This window comes from Lytechinus variegatus, chromosome 8 (genome assembly GCF_018143015.1).
Source record: "Lytechinus variegatus isolate NC3 chromosome 8, Lvar_3.0, whole genome shotgun sequence".
Taxonomy (NCBI): domain Eukaryota; kingdom Metazoa; phylum Echinodermata; class Echinoidea; order Temnopleuroida; family Toxopneustidae; genus Lytechinus; species Lytechinus variegatus.
The window spans coordinates 20,715,901-20,737,732 of record NC_054747.1 but is presented as its reverse complement, the minus strand read 5'-3'; the positions used below and the strand labels follow the sequence as shown (position 1 = coordinate 20,737,732).

Genomic DNA, 21,832 nt, shown 5'->3' with positions numbered 1-21,832 from the left:
AGGAAAACCTGTTCCATGAGATCGTTGGTGGTGATCCCGGGAAGAGAGAGAGAGAGAGGGGGGATGGGGTGGGGGTCGTCTCGCCTCCTATATTGACCAAAATCTCAGGAAAATTCCGCCTACATGGATGCATCAGAGTGTTGTAATATATTTACTTGCAATGAGGCATCACATAAATTTCGTTTTATGCATCCCTATGGAACGGGCATGCGGCATGATGCAGCTAGCCCGGCGGCACGGCCCCGGGTGCGCTCGCGCAGAGGCGATGGTCGGACAACGCTCTGCGGCCGCTTTTCACCAAAAATGCAGCCCATTGTAGCAGATCGATGCGACGGGAACGGCATAGCGGAACATATGCGAAGCTTTGGAGCGGATTTCTTCATTTTTTCTCAAGAAGAAAATCCTATGCTTTCGAGCGGAAATTTGAGTGTAAAAATGGGGGATCCCTCCGAGGCACATACCTACTATGCATTATACACTGAGTGCCCCCCCCCCCCACCCGGGCGGGAAAGATTATAAATCTGCATTCAAGAAATATACATTATGAACTCAGCAGCTAGTCTGCAGACCCTGATTGGAACTTTGATCAACAAGTGTGCCTCCACGCATAGACTAGCACATACAAAACTTGCTGTCACCATGAGCGATAGAGCCTTCAGTACAGAAGGCATGAGTAGGCTGCACATTCAGACCCTTAACTTGAGTGAAGGATTTGCCCAGCAGACGACTCAGCAGCCTAGCTTATACTGCGCCACCTCAATTCCTGAACAACTCATATCTGCTGGTGGGTGTTTCATAAAGCTGTTCGTAAGATACGGATGACTTTGCGCACGACTGGTGATCCTTTCTTGTGCTATGTGATATCCCTAAGTAATTGAGTTATGACCTGAGAACATGTTCCAGTCGTTCGTAACTTTACGGACAGCTTTATGAAACACCCACCCGTGTTACACGGGCCTAATCACTTGTGGCAGGCCATAGATATTCATTCGAGCCAACCCATTGCTATTTTTTTTTATTTTGATATGGCTGATTGACAAAGTGTATGCATATGATTGTCCATCTAACACTGATTCTATTTTTGGTAATTACTGAACTTCCTTTTCCCAAATTGGGAAGAAATATCACCAATTTTGGACTATATTTTGACTGGCGGAAGGATTAGGGCTATTTTGCTATTTGAGGTGATGAATCTGCTCCCCCCGAAGGTGTCTTCAAACACGCCAATTTATTTTTAAAATGAGCCGGTCGAGGGACCCTTTTCTGGTCAGATATGGATTGCCAGATATACATCCTATCCACTGGTAGTAAACATTCGACCCCCGAATTTCATCCTTATTTTTTATGAATTTTTTAAAGTGCCAATTTAACACATGAGTCTATGGGGAATGAATTAGGCCTGTGAAACCCCCGGTCCTGCATTTATATATTGCAACATTCCGAGCTGTGTAGTCTTGAAATATAGACCTGCTTAAATGATAACACTAATATACTCAATACATTCATACCACACCTATATTATGTTATCTAATGTCAAATGCCCGCCATGACAATGATGTCTTTGTCGAGGGTCGGTGAATCGAACAACAACTCCGTCCGTGTCTTTGGACAAACTACACATTTTCCCTTTTTCGTCAGCCCCGAAACGTTTAACGAAAGTGCTCTTCCGATTCATTAATTTTCGTTAAAGATTTCCCAGGTTTTTCATTGTGATTTGACTAGCATTTTCAATGCATTTGTTGCGTGCGAAAATTTATTCTGCGCCTCGTGAGCAAAAACACCCTATTATCACCATCACCACTACAGCCATCACCATAATAATCATCAACATCATCACCATCATTTTAATCATGATTACTATCACTACCACCGACATCATTATCATCATCATCACCAGCACCACTCTTGCAATCATCATCATCATCATAATCTTCATCATCATCGTCACATCATCGTAATCATATAATCATATTCCTATCACTTTCTCCTTGTATCCCACAGTCTCCGATGGGCGAGAGCCCTTATGACAATGCCGGTGGAGGCAACCTTGGGCGTAACACTGAAGAGCATGCCTACGACAACGCAACATTCGAGAAAGACACCGGGGAGCAGACCGCCGTCGACATGCCACCGCCGTCCGATGAACCCGTGAATGACATCTCTGCCGAGGACGAGATCGCGGCTAATATGGACACTGAGCCTTCATCCGTGATCGACGTCAATGCGGTGGACGGGGACGAGGACGCGGTCGATGATGAGAATGAGAAGGATGTCGAGATACCAGATGATGAAGAGATTCCTGTATATTCGTATGTCAACAAATTAAAGGAGGAATCCAGGTGATGAACTTTTCTTTCAAATACATCATTTAGTGAAGTCTTTTTTTGTTATATTTTACTACCTATCTATCTTTCTAATCAGTCTATCTCCCATGCTCTTTTCCATTTTTGGAAAAATGTTTATGTGCATTTACGATATTTTTGTTAAAGGTCACGTCCACCTCAGAAAAATGTTTATTTGAATCAATAGAGAAAAATCAGACAAGTACAATGCTAAAAATTTCATCAAAATCGGATGTAAAATAAGAAAGTTATGACATTTCAAAGTTTCGCTTATTTTTAAGAAAATTGTTATGTGAACGAGCCAGTTACATCCAAAAGAGGGAGTCGATGATGTCACTCACTCTCTATTTTGATTTTTGTATTGTTTGAATTATACAATATTTCAATTTTTACGAATGTGATGATTAGGAAGCACAAAATGTTAAAATAATGAAATTCCACTTGTTCAGGGAGGAATAAAACTTCATTTCACATGACAATGACGAGAAAATCAAAATATTTCATATTTCATATAACAGAATACAAAAGAAATAGTGAGTGAGTGATGTCATCAGTTCTCTAATTTGCATACCGACCGAGATGTGCATATAACTGTTTTGTGAAATGAAGCGAAACTTTAAAATTTCATAACTTTCTTATTTTACATCCGATTTGGATGAAATTTTCAGTGTTATGCTTGTTGAATTTTTCTCATTTTATTCAAATCAAGTTTTTGTTGGGGTGGACTTGTCCTTTAAGGGTGAAGGGCAAAAGTGAACATTATATCATAATAGGTAAATTATGTTATATTCGAAATAAATCTCTCTTTTGGGGTATATTTTATCAGCTTTTGAAATTATGTCTTGAACAAGTTTATCAGATCTACTGATCTGTGTCAATCGATGATCTTGTGTATCTTTATCAAGCGAATATTACCTTCTTCGGGGGACAAACTTTGAAGAAAAAAATTAATAACAGAATAAAATACAAGAGAATATCTAGAGGCATGACGAAGACATGCATAGAACAGTTTCACCGAAATAGTGCATATATTTATCAAAACTTTGTTATTCTCCATCCAATTTTGATGACATTTTCAGGTTCCCGTTTAACTTAGTATACTCACACATTTTGCGTGGAGTACAGTGATAATAATAATAATAACAATTATAGTACTAATAAAGTAATTTGATTTAGTTCCGAATATTTCAATTTTTAATGTTACAGATACGATAGTATCAAACTGAAGACAACAGAACTGAGTGACGAGGAGTTACATCGCAGAAAAGAAAAGTCAATCAAAATATGCCTCGGTCTATTTGTATTTGTTCTCATCGCAGTCATTGTGGGACTCCTCGGATTCTATATAAGTAATTTCCTACACTGCAAAAACTCTGGTGTTGATTTAACACCAGCCCAGAATCTATGTCTACACCAGAAGGGTGTTAAGCAACACCAGTTTCGTTTGGTCTAACACCAAAAGGAATCGGTTTGATTCCAAACTGGTGTTGTTTCAATACTTTTCTGGTGCGGACATAATAATAGATTCCGGGCTGGTGTTAAAAAACACCGGAGTTTTTGCAGTGTATCGTTATGATAATAACTTCCTGCTGGAATAAAGAATACAGTGTGATCATTTTCACATAGTGGACAGTATTATTAACACTGTTAAATGGTCGAATTCAAGAGTGTGGAGATATTTCCACACTATGGACACCTGGGTCCAATCTTACAAGGAGTAACGATTGATCCGATCAATCTCAAGTATATGAAAATCTATCAATGCCATAATTTCTTCTTTAGGAAATATGCTCAATGTCCTTGGAAAACTAAGAGAAGCATACTTAACTATAAAAAAAAAACATTGAAATTGTGCATTATTTCTAGAAAATACTTTGAACAAACATGTATTGTGATTTATCCAATCAATCGCAACTATGGAAAGCCAGCAATGTCAACCGTGGACATTGATGGCTTTCCATAGTTGCGGTTGATGGGATCAATGGCAACTCTTTGTGAGACGGGTCCCAGTTTACAGCGTGTTCACAATCATAGTCGACTATGTGATTCACACTGTTGAAATGCTCAGATTGAACGATGTGAAGGTGAGTATGAACACACTGTGGGACATTGCATTCTTTCCAATATGATCATTCATAAATCATTAGCACATAAACTTCAAAAATCTAAATTATAATAATAATAATACCAACATGCTTATATAGCGCATATCACTACCAAATGCGTCCCTATGCGCTTCATTGGATATTATTACCCTGGCTTTAGCCCAGCAGCCTTTTACAACGCGGTGGCATTTCAAGGAATAAATTCCTGCCAGGTACCCACTTACCTCACCTGGGTCGAGTGCAGCACAACGTGGACGAATTTCTTGCTGAAGGAAATTACGCCATGGCTGGGATTCGAACCCACGACCCTCTGTTTCAAAGTCCGGAGACTAATCCACTGGGCCACAACGCTCCACAAAATTATAAATTATGAATTCAATGCAAATTCGAGAACTCGTTCTATTCTTTGTCTTACACTCATGAATTCTTAAGTTTTTACTGGCCGAGCTGCAATTTTTTCTCTTGTTGTCACATCAATCAAAACGAACCTTTTCCGCTTCATACGAATTTGATTTCCATTTTCGAATAATTAATCAATTGACCAAATGATTGATTAATTGGGATTTTACCATTGATTATTTGATGCATCTTCTCATTTACTTATCGTCACTTTCTTTCCTAATTCTTTATTTATATGAATTTCCTGCACGAAGAAGAATTTGAAGAAGAAGAACTTAAAGAAGAAGAAGAAGTAGAGGAATAAACAACAGCGACAACAATAACAAATAATAAGAAAGAGAAGAAGTAAGAGGAGAGAAAGCGTTTGAGGAGAAAAAAAAGGTGGAGAGCGAGGAGGACCAGAAGACGAAGAACGAGATATTATTTTTATCGGACTTTGAGGTGGCTTCTGTTTAACAGGAAATTTTCTTTGTGGAAATAGATGCGAAGTAGTATTTTCTTTTTTGCCTCGAAATTATATTCCCCTGTATACCTACCTATTACATTTGATTCTTTAAATTACAGATTATTCAACGAAAGAAGTTACAACTACAACTCCCAGACCAACCACGAAACGTAAGTAAACAGAGGTTTCTGACGTTTGAAGTTTGAAGCAAAATAAGAAAGAGAAAGAAAGGGGGAATCGAAGAATAAAAAAGAAGTGGAAGAAGATCAAAGAAGAAGAAAAACCAAGAAGGAAGTGATGGAATAAAAAATAGGGAAATAATAATAATAAGAGAAAGAAAACCAAAAGAAAGGAAAAAAAAAGAAAGGAGTTAAAAAGAGCGGAACAAAAAAAATAAATGAGAGAATGTTATTAACGAAGAAATGTTTGTGTGTTGTGAACAAAACTTAAATACTTTGTGATTTTCAACCAACACAGACAAACTATCTTGATCGTAATCTTTTATTTAGTGAATGGGATTGATATGATGTTGATTTTGTTTCACCTGAATAAATTTTCAACTTCTACATTTTTATTCATTTTACTCAATTCTACAGAACCCCTTATCGAGATAGGTAAGTTGTACAATCAATACATTGTTATTAGTTCGCTTTTAAAACAATAAATCAATTTACAAAAAGGGGAAGGGTGGATTTCGGTGATTATGTTGCCAGATAAAAACAAATTGACAGAAGTACAAGGGGCAGATGTAGAAATTACAGAAGAAAAAAATGAGAGAGATAAAAATGGCAGGTGTAGGGGTAAAACTAGGAGAGGTAAAAGGAGCGTGTAATCGCCTAAAATGGACGGAATGAATAATCAAACGATTAATTTACGTTATCTGTCATTTCAATTTCATTGATCTTATATCTGGGATATTTTATATCAGTGGAGAATTTCATGAAAGGACTAGCTTGTTGGATCTTTTTTTCGATAATTCCCATTTTTCCGGCATTTACCATAGTAACAGTGTTTCTCAGCCAATCCAAGTCAAGGAAAAAAAATTGTCGGATCTGACAACTTGTTGGAAAAAATGTTGATGAAGCACCCTCCCCAGAATTATTGTATTTTATATATTGTGTTCAGGCGAGGCTCCGGGATTATCTTTATATGGGGGTGCACCCCCTCCCCTCAGGAAAAAAAGTAGCCAACTTAATAACTTCTTCTAAGCCGATCAGACGCAAAAATTTGAGTAAAATAGCAGTTGTCATTAAAAAATCATTGAAAATTTGTTTTTTTAAATGCTCCCGGGTTTGAAAAATGAAAATTACCGGTAGCCTGATCTGTCACATACTTAATATAGCAAATAATTATTACACGTATTGCACTTTCTCGTTAAAGGTATTCCTTTAATAAAGTGATATATGAAAAAGTAACATGAATAACATGTATAAACTCATATCTGGTTATTTTGGTATTTAGATTACATAGGAGCAGAGCTTACAGTAACTTTCAATAATAGGAATTACTCCGATGCTTTGAACGACACAACTTCTCCCGAATATCAGGCTTTGGTTGATGAAATATCTATGTTGGTAAGTAAGACGAATTGAGGTAAAAAAAACAAACAAACAAACAAGAAAAACAAACAATAAACAAAACAAAAACCACCAACAACTAACAAACAAACAAAAAATCGGATAATCACAATAACATGAATGAGGCTTGTGATTTCTTCAGGTTTTTCTTTATTCTCCGCCTTGTCTCTTTTTGTCTTGTCTTAGGTTAAGTCGGCATATGCAGACTTGCTGTACTCCGCCAACTTCATTGATGTGTGTGAGATCACCAACATTGGCGGCGGAAGGCAAAAAAAAAAATTGGGGGTCCACCTGAAATTTTGGGATGGAGACAGGTAAAAAATTTGACCAAAAAAAAGTTCTAAACAAAAAAAAATTAGGGGGGGGGGGACCGTCCCCCACCTCAAATTTAGAGGGGTACCTGTCCCCTCCCGCCCCCCCCCCACCGCTTCAACCGCCAATGATCACCAAGTAAGCAGGTCACTTGCTAGACCAAAAGCTTCGGTCTCTCTTATGTTGGTTGTTCAGCTGAACTCCGTTGGCTTCACTCACCAAATACAGAAATTAAAAAAAAGTTAAAAAACTCCTCGAAACAGACGGCTGCCAGCTGTCTAGTCACTTGCTAGGTTTTTGAGTGAGTTTGGATTTGAAAGAGTCCAATGAGTTTATCAATGTTGTGTCCCTGTTTAACTTGTTCACCAACAACTGAAAAGAAATTTAAAAAAATCTAGCATAGGCCTACGGAGAATTTCAGATTAATACGGATTTCTAATTTTATGTTACGAGTATAAGGCGAGGCAGGCGCGTACGCAAGGGGGGGGGGGTTTCGGGGGTTCAAACCCCCCCCCTTTTCGTTTCCTTTTTTTTTTTTTTTTTTTTTTGCTTGTCTCCCCAGAGGTCGGTCTGATAACTCCTTGGTCTGGTTACGGACAGTTCCCCTACCCAATAATGTATATGACAGAAATAATGAACAGAATCTCATGTTTCCGACGAAAAACACAGAAAAAATTTCCGCTCGCTTCGCTCGCTCCATTTTATTATATCTTTTATTTCCGCATGTCGCCGACATGATCACGGTATCGCCATTAACAAGGCCATACATGATTATCATGATGTATACTTATGAATACAAGTGAACCAAGACAAAGACATACGTTTTCTTACAAAATATGTTTTACCAATATGAAAACCAAAATGACGGAAAACGCTAAAATGTCGGTTAGCTCGCTCGTAATAATTTATGAAATTCCATAAGTATCTAGTCTCCTGTTCAAGGCCGTATTATGAGTGTTACGAATAGAAGGACATGTAGCATCGACTAATACTTGATTTACTAACAAACTATTGACAAGAAATGTATGTTTTGACGGGAAAACGCGAAAATTTCGGCTCGCTCACTCCGCTCGCTCGTAATCATTTATGAAATTTCTTAAGTTTCTAGTCTCTTGATCAAGGCCATATCATGAGACTTACGAGCAGAAGGACATGTATCATCAACTAATATGTAATCATTACCAACAAGCTATTGAGAAGAATTGTATGTTTTGACGGAAAAACGCAAACATTTCGGCTCGCTTGCTCCGCTCGCTCGTAATTATTCATGACATTTCTCAAGTTTCTAGTGTTCTGATCAAGGCCATATCCAGGCGCGTAGCCAGGGGGGGGGTCGCCCCCCAAAAAACGTCCCCAAAAAGAAAAAAAAAGAAGGGAAAAAAGGAGAGGAGAAAAGGAAAAGGGAAGGGAAGAAAGGTAGCTTTGTGTTTTTTCTATTTATTCTTTATTTTTTTCTCAAAAGAGAAACTCCTTCACTCTTCTTGCTTTAAATTCATATATGAATTTTGCTTCCGCGCTGCGCGCGATTAAATGACAATATTCCGAGCGGGTAAAATCTTTATATCAGTTTCTGCCGTCACCTCCATAAAGTCAGCTTCTCCCGCTTTTCAGCTCATTACTATAAACAACCATAATTTGGGGGCAAACAGGTTCCTAATTTAAAAAGAGGAAGGTATGGAATTCGTGTCGTATTAAATAAAAAAGTACAATATTTTTTTATCAAATTGTATTAAACTTCATGTCATTTCCCTGTATACATTCATCTCCTGTCCTGTTTTGCGCCCTCAGTTTGAAATTTTGAATGACACTTAAGTTTCTTTATATTCAAAATGAAGCGCTTCAGGATAAGTCAAAAAAATTAATCATCCTTTATTATATAGATAGATAATTTCAATAAATCACGAAGTTTCAACTTTATGCGCACTATTTTCCTTGTAATGAAGTTCAATAATCTTAGAAAATCAATTGAATTAGAGACGATTGGGTATTAGAGATATCTACATTATTTTGATGAAACGTCCGCCCTTTGAAATTTCAGAGTTTCATTGCTCATCGCGGGGAGGAATATCTTCCTCTACCAATCTTCTCCTCTGTTTTGCGAGTTAAAAATATGCACTGATGCTAAATTGTTTGTAATCAAATCTGATCTTTCCAAAGAAAGTTTCAATATATCTTTGAGAATACCCTTTTCTCGGGACCCTTTTTATGGCAAGAAAAATTGATAAATCACTTTAGCTTCCGCGCTTCGCGCGGAGTTATTATCATTTTAATTTCCTCCATTGTATACCTCTTTTGTGCGTTTACAATCACTTTTGAAAACAAGGTTCAAAATCGCAATATAGTCAACCGAATTGGAGGTACTAGAGACAAGAGAAACGGCTCCTTTTCATTTTAATTTATGAAACACTAAAAGCTTCGCTCTTCGCGCGGAAGGGGGAAACTCCCCCTCCCTGCACCCACCCCCTAGGGAGCGCGCTTCGCGCGCTCTGTAAGTGTTGGCACGCTTCGCGTGCATTTACCGCCCCCTCCAAAATGAAATCCTGGCTACGCGGTTGGCCATATCATGAGTGCTACGATCCGAAGGACATGTAGCATCGACTATGATACCAACAAACTATTGACAAAAAGGTTATGTTTTCAACGCAAAAACGAGAACATTTCTGCTCGCTCGCGGGTCATGACCGCACTGTTACATACCCATCCCCACTTAAATGCTATTATCTTATTTGCAGCGCTGAAAAAAAAAGAAAAAAATCATCACCTCCCCCCCCGCTCATGATCACTTTTTAGAGACTGGGCGGGAGATTTAAAAAAAAAAATCAGCTCGAAACCCCCCCCCCTTTCAAAAATCCTGCGTACGCGCCTGAGGCGAGGTGTACGGTCCCTTGCTACTTTACCCCCCCCCCACCCCCGGCTCCAGATTCGTCGCCATGGCCTGAAAAACTTTCATCCAGTAAAAAAATAGGTCTTGTGAATCCATCGCTATGATTGGCCAACTGTTGTCTAATTGATATGTGGGCGTGGTTAAAGACAATTATGAAGCAAAAAAGCATGCAGCCTAGCCGAAATCAAAGGAGAGGCGCTAACGTCGTTACAATTTTAAGCAAAAGGACAGGGAAGAAAGAAAGCTTTTCGAGGGAATTAGCCCGATTTGGTTTCAAATGCTTGGATATATGAAAAATATGACGATATATGCCATCTTGAGGTAGGGCTTTCTACACTTATAAAGAACAAATCGAAGCGAAAGCACTTTTAATTGTTTGCCTCTGGTCCCACGTGCTGAAATTAGTGTTCGAAAGTTGGACTATGATACTGCGACATTGATGCAATGACAATGTGAATAATTGTGTGTGTTTTCTGATCAGTGCATCGCAGTTCAAACACACTTGCTTTGGCTTCACGAATCACGCATCGGCTGCTGTGCCGATGTTGTTTAGTTGGCACTCATTTGCCAAGATCGTTCTATAATGCCCCCCCCCCCAAAAAAAAATATCAGTATATTTGGCACCTGACATCTGAATAATTCTGATTTAGATCTAATATTTAGGCCTAGATCAATTCTAATAGATCTAGATCTACTTCTTTAATATTGTCGAGAAGTCCTGAATTTTGTAACTTGTTACGTTAATCAGACCAAAGACAAAGTGGCATGCAGTAAAACTAAAAAAAAAGCTTCAGTCTGAGACTCTAGGTAGCTATGCATTTGTCATGTGACATGTTTGTAACTTTGTTTGTTGCTCTGCCTAATTGTTAATGGGGATGGAAGTATGTTATGGTTATACTGTTAGTGTTACATAAATCCAAAGAAACAAACAATTCTTCCTAGGACTATATAATGTACATTTGTGGTGAAGATCTATTTCAATTTCAGTCCCTCGCCATACTCGCATTCGCAACTTGGTATGAATATGGTGGTGGTGCTCAGCCTCGAGTGAGGAATCTGGGACTTGGCAAACGTTATCCTACTTCCTAGCCCCAGGGGGCCACTTACATTGACGAGTGGATACTATGCGCGACCAAAAAACACGTAAAAAGGATGTCTTTTTCAAGATAGGGCATGTTACGTACGTAGCGTGATAAGGGTGTCACAAAAATAATGAAAATAGGGTATCTATTTCGCTAGGAAAGCTACGTGTTTAGGGTCAAATTTGCGGGGATGATAAAACAAAGGTAAAATGTTTTATAAAGGATGTCCTTTTTGCCCAAACACTACGCATTTAGAGTCCGATTTGCGCGAGTGGAAGATGGTGCCGTAATTAACCAACCAAAATAATGATGTGTAAAGGTAAAACCGACGTCTCGTGACATAACAATAAAATATTGCTGTACTCGTTTAGGGGTTCATTTCAGGGAATACTTGCCAAGACTATCGTTTTGTTTCAAATACTTGTTAAGGGTAGGGTTTCACATGCCAATACTTGTTAAGGGGTGCATTTTCAGAATATGAAAAATATGTGTTTAGGGTGCTTTTCGAGACCCCATGGTCGCGCATGGTATCCACTCGCCAATGGAAGTGGCCCCCCGGGTTCCTAGCCTGGCAGTGTAAATTGCCAAAATCTGATATCAAAAATATAAAATGATTATGAATATTAATAAACATTTGAGTTGAGCTTATGCCTGGTAAACGTCACCCGTTTAACCCTATCCAGGCTGGAGGGGGGGGGGGGGCGGCATCCGGAAGTCCCCCCTCAACGTTTTGTGCAATATTTTTGCCGCAAAGAATTCTTTGACCGCGCCACTAGCTGACTTTTTACTTTCAAGTCTTGCGCAACTTTTCAGACCAGTTTTGCGTCACCCGGGTACGCGGTTCTGAAATTAGGCCACATTATGTAAGTACATGTCAGGCCAAAAATTGCTCAAATAAGTGATTTCGTGTACAAAGTCAATGCAAATTGTGTTTTCAACCAAAGATCATATATGTATGATTATTTTTGGTTTTGCTGGTCTAAATGTATTTATTTTATGCTGTTTATGATCTCAGAAGAGTTCCCAACAAATTTCATTGAAAAAAAAAAGAAAAAGTCAAAAAAACAAAGAAATACATAAGAAATTGATCTGATATTGCAAGTTTTTTCATGACCACTTGCTAAGAACACCACAAAAAGATTCTAAACGAAACATTTGGCTTTATTTAGGGAGTTAAAGGAAAAGTATGATTTTGCATGTATTATGCATAAAGTAGCATGATCAGTTGATAGCAATTTGCATGAAATGAATTACAATACAATTTTGTAGATTATGTCCCAGATAACCTGCGTGCCAATTTTCAGCGCGATTGCCCCACCAACGGCCGAGATCTCAAGGGGGGGCTAGCTCTCAGGCCCCCCCCAGCCATATGAACTCCCAAAATACCACGGCCTAGATAGGGTTAAAGTATAGGCAAGGATCTATATAACTACCTTTATCCTTTGGTCAGTCCTTACTGGCAAGTATCCGAATCTGGTAAGTATATCCTCAAAGTATCTGAAGCTGCTGATGATGACCGTAGCGGGTGACGGCTACTACTCGTGCTCCATGCTGACTCAAACGTGTATTCTCACAAGACTATTTCTGACAAACTGTACCGGTACCATAAAAAAACGGAACTCTATCTCTAAAACTAACTTGTTACTGTAACTTCACTCTCTCAAACTTACTTTGGGGATCGGTACGTGTGCATGATCGTTGCAGCACTACTGAGGTCACGACCCAACGTACCATGCGTGCATCCACGATTCCAAGCTATTCGCCAGAGAGCTCAAGTGTTTAATAATAATAATAATAATATAGGATATTTATATTGTGCACATATCCACCTTGTTAGGTGCTCAAGGCGCTCCTATATTACCCGGCTAAGCTAGGCGTTCATAGCGCACACAGCTTCTTAAGGAATTACTTCCTACCGGTACCCATTTACCTCACCTGGGTTGAGTGCAGCACAGTTTAAAGGACAAGTCCACCCCAACAAAAAGTTGATTTGAATAAAAAGAGAAAAATCCAACAAACATAACATTGAAAATTTCATCAAAATCGGATGAAAAATTCAATAAAGTTATGATATTTCAAAGTTTCGCTAAATTACACAAAACAGTATGCAAATGAGGAGACTATGACGTCATCCACTCACTATTTCTTTTGTATTTTATTATGTGAAATATTCTAATTTTCTCCTCATTGTCAAGTGAAACAACGATTTATTCCGCCCTGAACATGTGGAATTAACATTGTTTAATACTATATGGCTCAGTCTAGTTGCTCGTTATTGTCAAATCTGTAAAAATGGAATATTGTATAATTCAAACAATAAAGAACAAAAGAAATAGTTAGGGACATCATCGACTGTCTCATTTGCATGCAACCGAGTTGTGCATATCACTGTTTTGTGAAAAATAAGTGGAACTTAGAAATTTCATAACTTTCTCATTGTACATCCCATTTTGATGAAATTATCAGTGTTGTGATAGTTTGATTTTTCTCTATTTACTCAAATCAACATTTTTCTGGTGTGGACTTGACCTTTAAATGGTTGACTGAGTAAAATTATAATCCCTCAAAAAATGGTGCTAATTGTTAAGTACATGGAGAGGTGAATCTAGGGCAGACATAGCAAGGGGGGGGGGGGAGGGTGGGGGTGAATTTTCCCTGCAACCACCCCTCCCCCTCAGAATGCATCCCTCCTTTTATGTTTTCAGGGGGGGGGGCAAGAACGATATGTTATATTTACACAATTTTCTTTTGCCCATTTTCAAAATGCAATTACATTTCAAAGCTATATATTTAAGGGTATTTGTCCCTGGTTTTGCTGGTTTCATTTACCTTCATTTTTTTCACATTTCGCCTTAGAATAAAAATTACCCAATATTGATGTGCATTCATATTCTATCCTTCAAATCTACATTATTTGTGGAAATGTTGGTATCTTTTTGCTCATTTATGATTCTGTTTTTTTTCCGCTCACAATAGTGTAGAGAAATGACATCCCAATCTTTTATCATTTGTAAAATAAGTGGCGTGTGCAGGGGGGGGGTTACAGGGGTTCAAACCCCCCTTAAATTTGTTGATACCCGACCCCCTCCCCCTATAATTGTTTTGAAGACTTTCTTTTTTTTCCAGTCAATTTTTGGGGTAGGAAACAACCTAACATTGGTGGTGAAGACCTTTTTTATTTCATTGTTTTGGTTGTCCACATTTCATTCAGCTTAATCCCTCCCTTTAAAAATTCCTGTGTACGCTACTGTGTGAAAGAATACGATCTTGCAATTGGAGAAGAGATTTCTTTTGGATTCCAAGATCCTTCATGGGCCTTCTTTCATAATAGAGTTATAATTTGTCAATAAAAGATCTTAGGATTACAACCTTGACTGAGCAAACTCTGAGCCATGTTACCATGGTATAATACAGTGCGTATCAAAAAAAAGTTTACACTTTGAAAAAGCCCTGGGAATTTAAAAATATACAACATGTGGGTAATTTTTTCACATACAATCCTGGGTTTGGGTCTCATCTATCCAATGAAAGTAAAAATTTTGACAGAATGTTACACTTGAGTGAGCACTGTCCATTTTTGTAAAGCTCGCAGAAATCTGTTTGCGCAGAAATGCCCGTTTGTACGCTGTGTCAAGGGGAAAGGGTGAAATCAAACTTACCCTGCAAAACATTTCTCATACATTTCCCTTGCACTTTTAGTCAATTGAAATAAAACGGATACATTCAAGCATTTTCTAACAATTTTGCCACCCAAATTGAAATTTTATCACTTAGTATACACAACTTTTACCCTTTTTGTGCCTGCTGGATCTGAGGACATAACTGAATCTGAACCAAAGTTTATATCAGACATCTCTAGCACTTTTTCACTAAGTTTTTATCATTTAAAGTGGGTTTACATTTCATTTTTTATTTAATACTTGTTTCTCCACACCTTTTCCAAGCTTGACAATGATTAACAAAATGAAAATCAAGCCTAAGCCATTTCATGTAAATCACAGCTCAGTGTAAAGCAAATATCGTCCCGATGGCCTCGGTGTGTGGGGGAGTGGGGTGTGGCGCAATGCACTCCTCGAAGTGGTTTAGGCAAAGAAACAAGTTAAATAGGTAAAAGATATCTTCAAATCAATTTTACTAGCTAAATTCCACGTGTTATTCTTGATTAATGTCTACTTTTATTCCCATAACTATTTTAAAGTTCTACACAAATCATTTTTCAAAAGTAAGTGGTGCTCACTCAAGCGGAAATATTTTTCCACAGTTTTATCGTCATTTGCTTAAATGGACCTGTACCAATGTTAAAATGTGGAAAAATCTTCAGGATATTACAAATGTATAATTTTACAGGATTTTTTCTAAGTGTAAACCTTTTTTTGATACGCACTGTATAATGGCAGTGTTCTGACAGATGGCAGGTGGACGTCCTTCATGATATATACTAGTACATGTAGGCCTGTATTTTGATGGCAGGTTTAAGTTAAACTCAGGTTAAAAGTTGTGGTTTGAGTATGGGAAGCCAAATGTATCAAAATTTGTATTAAGTTGTATGTTTCTTATGTTTACTGTGCTCTTTCCTGATTCATCGATGGTGAAGACAATCAGCTATTAATGCTTTCTAGACAATTATGAATGATTTGAGAGCCAATGAGCTGAAATCTGATATCTCTACTGTTAGTGATTTATGTAACAATTGGCTTCCCATACTTAAACCTGAACTTTAAACCTTAGTTTAAGTTAAACCTGCTATCAGAATACGGGCATAGAATTTATCCTTGATTTCAGTTTTAAATTATCAGAGTTTGCATTATACATGTTCCTGTTTATTTGACAAGTTTTAAAAAAATTATAAATCATTTAGGTTTATCATGCAGTCTGGATGTTATTGTGTATTTGACATTTTTTTTTTAATATAGGCCTATATTTTTTTGATATATTCATACAGATAGAAAGAATACTGCAGTCTGGAGAGTATGCTAATTCGAATGTGACCATCTTGGGATTCAGGTAAATTAGTTTCATTTGTTGTTCAAATTAAACTGAACTTATACAGCTACTAAGCAGAAATGGTAGTGCTGAAGCAAAATTTTGTATGAAGAGAGATCGACCTTTTGTTCAGGTTTTTTTTATTCTTTTTACCAAAAAAGAAGGAAAAAACAACAAAACTACACCTTTCTTCCCTTTTCTCCTTTCGCTTTTTATTTTTCGCCTTTTCCTCTTCTTTTTTTTCTTTTTGGCTTTTTTTTTTGGGGGGGGTGACCGCCCCCCTGGCTACGTGCCTACCAAGTCTCCCTGATTATCAAGGAGACCCTGAAAATTGACTGATATTCAACCTATAAAAACAGCAGATTTTCTACATTTCTCTGATTCATAAATTGATTTCTATCGTGGGATTTTGTGTAGTTGAGAAAGCTCTCTCTCCGTCCTCGGCAAACTCTCCCTGAAAGTTGGCAGCTCTGATGTTGTACCATTGCGACCACATTCACAAACACACTTCCCACTTCTCATACCTTGTGGGTGTTTCATAACAGCTGTTTGTAAGTTTGGAGCAACTTTAAGGACGACTGGCGAATTCTTGTGGAAAATGTTGGCCTACACCAAACTGTTCATCGGCAATGGAGTAGTGCGTAAGAAAGGTTCCCCATGTTCTTGAAGTCGCTCTTAACTTACATTTATGAGCCCCCTGGACCATCATCGACAAAGATTGAATCTCATTTAAGTCGCACACCTATGTATGGAAAAGTATGTACTGAAAAATTACTTACATAACTTGGTGTTTACATGTAAATGATGTTTTGAAGTATATCAAATATGCATTGTGTAAAATTGGGAGTTGGGAGAAATTAATGGCCAAACTCAGATTTCCAAACTTTTTTTGGAGGGCTTTGTTTTGGAGTTGGATTACATTGTAAAGGATGTTTGTCAAAATAGTTGTGATTGGTGTATATCCTCTAACAATCTACTCTAAAACCTAATATTTGTTGGATTTTCTGTTTAAATGCCAGAATTTTGAGAGGACATTGAGTTATGTTCCCAAACATTGTCAAAGTAGGCCTATCGACTGAAATGCTTGTGTATAGCTTAGCTAAAAGTGTAATGATCTTGAATTAATTCTGTAAAAAAAAGAATGCTTTTAATGAATGACAACAATATACCATTTTATTTTTACATAACAATGGTTTGAACTTTACTCAATTGATGCCAATTTTCAACACAGAGAGTGGTTTGCATGACTATAAAATTAGTCATTCTTCCAATTAATTGGTCCATAGATGGTGTAAAATTATAAACCCTCCTTAACTTCATACTTGAAGGAAGGAAACCAAAACCCAAGAAGATAAGCAATCTCATTGGAAAGAGTCTTATGAGAGGAACGATTTAAAAGAGGTTTCATCAAAATTGGTTATGAAATAAGCAAGTTATGGACGTTTGGGTTTGGTTTCCTTTAATGCAGTATCTTACTGCTTGTCCAAGAGAAAATCTGTGGTCTGATTTTCTTTGTGTTTCATAATAAGTCATTACTCATAAGTGGCCATTAAATTCTCTTTTTTATATTGTAAATTTGTTAGGCCTGGGAGTATCGTCGTTATTATCGTGGTCTCAACCGACACAGTACCAGAAGAACTCATTGACGTTCTGGTCGATGATGGAATCGACGTCCTCGCGGATATCATCGGTGAAGAATTAGTTGCACAACTCACAGAGGGCCTCGTTAATGAAAGTGCCACTGTTGAAGTTTCTAATGGTATGTATTACTCCTGCATTAAGTTCAAACCCAATTTCAAGGGGTATTCACTAAGAGCATAAAGTGTACATGTATGTGGATGTGTGTTGATAAATATAGAAAAAATAGAGAATGATTTTACTTTTGCATTCATCATATCCGATTTATCTTTTTATGTTTGTCTATAAAAAGAATATTTTCAGTAATCTTGAACCATTAAAAAATTTGAATTTATGGAATTAAGGGAAAAGATGAACAATTTGAGAAAATTATTGATGAAGGTTTGACAAAAATCCTCAAAGAATTAGAGTGTTTATTGATATTCACAAAATACAAATTTGTGACACTACATGTTAGCAGCCATTCCATGTATGAAATGATGTATCTGTTGATGTGATAAATACAGGAGTGAAATCATTCTGAATTTCCCGAGAATATTGCACTTTATGGACTGTATATATGTCATGACCAATAGGAGAGCTGCTCATACATGACATCACAAAAACCAAATTTTAAAAATCCAGAATTCTGTTAATCTTTGAGGATTCATGCCAAATATTCACCAATATGTTTCCCTTTTTTCAGCTTTATGCCAGGGGGATCTTCCCCTTTAACTTGCAAAAAAAAAGTTATGAAATATTGTTTTGATATTGGTACTTGGTGGGAATGCGTATTCTTTGAAATGCTATATTGAACAGGAGTGGTAGCCTGGGGAGCATTCAGTCAACATTTGTCATCCAATGTTGTCAGATCTGACAACATTCTTTGAATTTGATTTAATTGCTGAGAAGCATTATTAATGTGCTAATTGTTGGATAAACAGGACATGTCTTTGAAAAGGCCAACAAGTCCTTTTATGAAGCATTCCCCAGGCTTAAGGCACAGTGATAATGACAGTTTGTTGAGTATTCTGAAGATAATAATTATAATAATACAGAGTATTTCTATAGCGCCAAATCCACATTGATGTGCTCAAGGCGCCACCAAAAGGAAATAAGAGAAAAATTACATGGAACAGGAAGGGACAAAGATAAAAGAAGCACAGTCATGACAATAAAAGGAAACTACTGGAAGGCAAGTTTAAACAAATGTGTTTGGACATGATGCTTATGTACTTGCATCATTATTGCTAGGATTATTCTTCTTAATCTTTTGATTATTATTATTATCATAATTGATTGTGTTCATAGCTCTTTATTCTTTTTTGTTTGTTTTCTCTTTCTATTTGATCCTTTTAGTTGTCATACAAGAAGCAACCACCACAGGTAAGCAGAGCAGTTCCTCCAGCCCTTCTACCAACCCTTACCCTCCCCCTCTACTATGTACCCCTCCCTTAAAGTCCCAGCCCTCCTCTCCCCCCTCACCCCTCATCCCCTCTACTACATGTACCACTCCCTTCTAAAGTCCCAGCCCTCCCCTCCCATCTGCCACCCCTCCTCTCCCCCTCACCCCCTCTACTACATTTACCACTCCCTTCTAAAGTCCCAGCCCCCCTCCCCATCCCGGTTTATATCCAATTTGTCTAATGCGAATTTGTCCAATTGCCAACTGGTCTACTATCATTTAGTCTACCATCACCACTTGGTATACTTTCATTTTGCCATTCTGTCTTATAACCATTTGGTCCCAGCCCTCTCCTCCCCCCTTCTCTACCATCCCATTTACCACCCCACCTCTCCCCCCTCGCCCCTCATCTTCCCTGTACTACCACTCCCTTCTAAAGTTCCAGCCCCCCTCCCCATCCCGGTTTATTCCCAATTCGTCTAATGCGAATTCGTCCAATTGCCAACTGGTCTACTATCATTTGGTCTACCATCACCACTTGGTATACTTTCATTTTAATAGTCTAATGCCATTCTGTCATATAACCATTTGGTCCCCTTCTCTACCATCCCATTTACCACCCAACCTCTCCCCCCTCGCCCCTCATCTTCCCCTGTACTACCACACTCTTCTAAAGTCCCAGAACTCCGCTCCCCATCCCCTGTACTGTCCCTCCCATCTATGACCCCTCCTCTCCCCCACTATCACTCCTCTTCCCCTGTACTACCCCTCCCATCTATGACCCCTCCTCTCCCCCACTATCACTCCTCTTCCCCTGTACTATCCCTCCCTTCTAGCATCCCTTCCTCACCTGCTGATACCCCCCTTCTCTCCCATCTTCCATCTACCACCCCACTCCCCTGTACCATTTCCTTCCCATCTACGACACCCTTCCCCTCCCCTCTACACACCTGCCAACCAGTACGTTTTGGCGGTATTTAGTACGTTTTTGCAACCAAAACAAGGCAGTACGTTTTTCTTTAAAAAATATGTTATTGTAAAAAAAAAAAATTGTAATTTATTGAGAAAAATCATCTCTATATGTCTCATTTCATAAAACGTACACATATATGGTTATTAGATCAATGTAATTTCAGGTAACCTGCTTTTTTTTCAATCATTTTGTTAAAACCAAGGTGAAATATGTCATGTTTCAGTGGTGTTTTTTTTTTTCCTCTGCAAGAGCAGTGCGCATTTTAGCTTGCATGCAGCTTGAGCGCCGTGATGAGCGGGTCGGTCACACATTTTATTATGAAATACACTGTTTTGGGAGGAAGAATACATTTTTTTATTCACAGAATACACTTTTTCATTCCCAGAGGTTGGCAAGTCTATCCCTCCTTTCTAGCATCCCTTCCCCACCTGCTGATACCCCCCTTCTCTACCATCCCCTTCCATCTACCACCCCACTCCCCTCTACCATTCCTTTCCCACCTGCTGATACCCCCCTTCTCTACCATCCCCTTCCATCTACCACCCCACTCCCCTCTACCATTCCTTTCCAATCCTTGACACCCATCCCCTCCCCTCTACTACCCCCTCTATTCCCTCCTTCCCTTTCCCTCCTCTGTGCATGCTCTTGAAACAAAATACCGAATGGGATTTCTTTTCTGGCGAGTTTCTAATTAACTCTTTCCAAATTGAATTAATTCTCAAGTGATTGTTGCAAGTGGTCTTAAAATTTTGATACTTTAGAAAAAAAATTATTTAATCTACATTCGATTTTTGTTTTAGGAACAGAAGCCGGTTATTTTCCTCTTTCTCATTATGAAGGAGGAAAGTAATGTACATGACCTATGATTATTCTTTAATCGTAAATTTACAAATGTACCACTTTGTGTGACAGTTGATCAAATCTTGCAGCTGATGACCGTTATTTTGACATACACAGTAACTACTATTATCAAATTGCTATCAAATAGGCAATCAAAATTACCGTGAGAAAAATCTTTGATGTTGGAGTGAAAACCTAAGGTAATTTATGTGACTGCACTCAAGAGGTAAATGGAAATTCGTCCACCCTTCTTGTTATTTCCAGTGGCAACGTCAACAGCGACAACAACAGAACCTACAACAGGCCCAACAGATGTCCCAACAGAAACCACTCCAGCAAGCACACCAGGAGCACCAGATACTACACCAGAAACTACACCAGATACTACACCAGATACTACACCAGATACGACACCAGATACGACACCAGATACTACACCAGATACGACACCAGAAATGACACCAGTGACTACCCCAATAGTAGAAACTACAACAACACAAGGTACGATGCAGATTAAGGTGTTTAATTAGCACCACGGCAAGAGATGGTGCAAGAGATTACCATTTGGTCCAACCATCACCTGGGGGCGGGGTGTTTCACAAAGATTGAAGCATGACTTAAAACACACTTAAATGCTGACGCGTATCTGAAATACAACGCGCAGATGGGCGTGGGTTCGAATCCCAGCCATGGCGTAATTTCCTTCAGCAAGAAACTCATCCACATTGTGCTGCACTCAACCCAGGTGAGGTGAATGGGTACCCGGTTGGAAGAAATACCTTAAATGCTCGAGCCCTCCTAGGCAGCTCAGCTAAAGCCGGGGTAATAATAATAGCAGGGTCCGCTGGTAGAACATTTTTCGAAACTG

General features: G+C 38.4%; 1 protein-coding gene across 1 annotated transcript in view; it reads left to right on the top strand.

The window, feature by feature from the left end:
- LOC121419553 overlaps window positions 1-21,832 on the top strand; it is a 126,043-nt gene that overhangs the window by 11,172 nt on the left and 93,039 nt on the right. Inside the window, 9 exon segments of the mRNA XM_041614009.1 lie at window positions 2,002-2,339; window positions 3,549-3,691; window positions 5,411-5,461; window positions 5,888-5,905; window positions 6,753-6,865; window positions 16,089-16,150; window positions 17,713-17,888; window positions 19,106-19,132; window positions 21,229-21,465. Coding sequence (XP_041469943.1) covers window positions 2,002-2,339; window positions 3,549-3,691; window positions 5,411-5,461; window positions 5,888-5,905; window positions 6,753-6,865; window positions 16,089-16,150; window positions 17,713-17,888; window positions 19,106-19,132; window positions 21,229-21,465 — 1,165 coding nt within the window.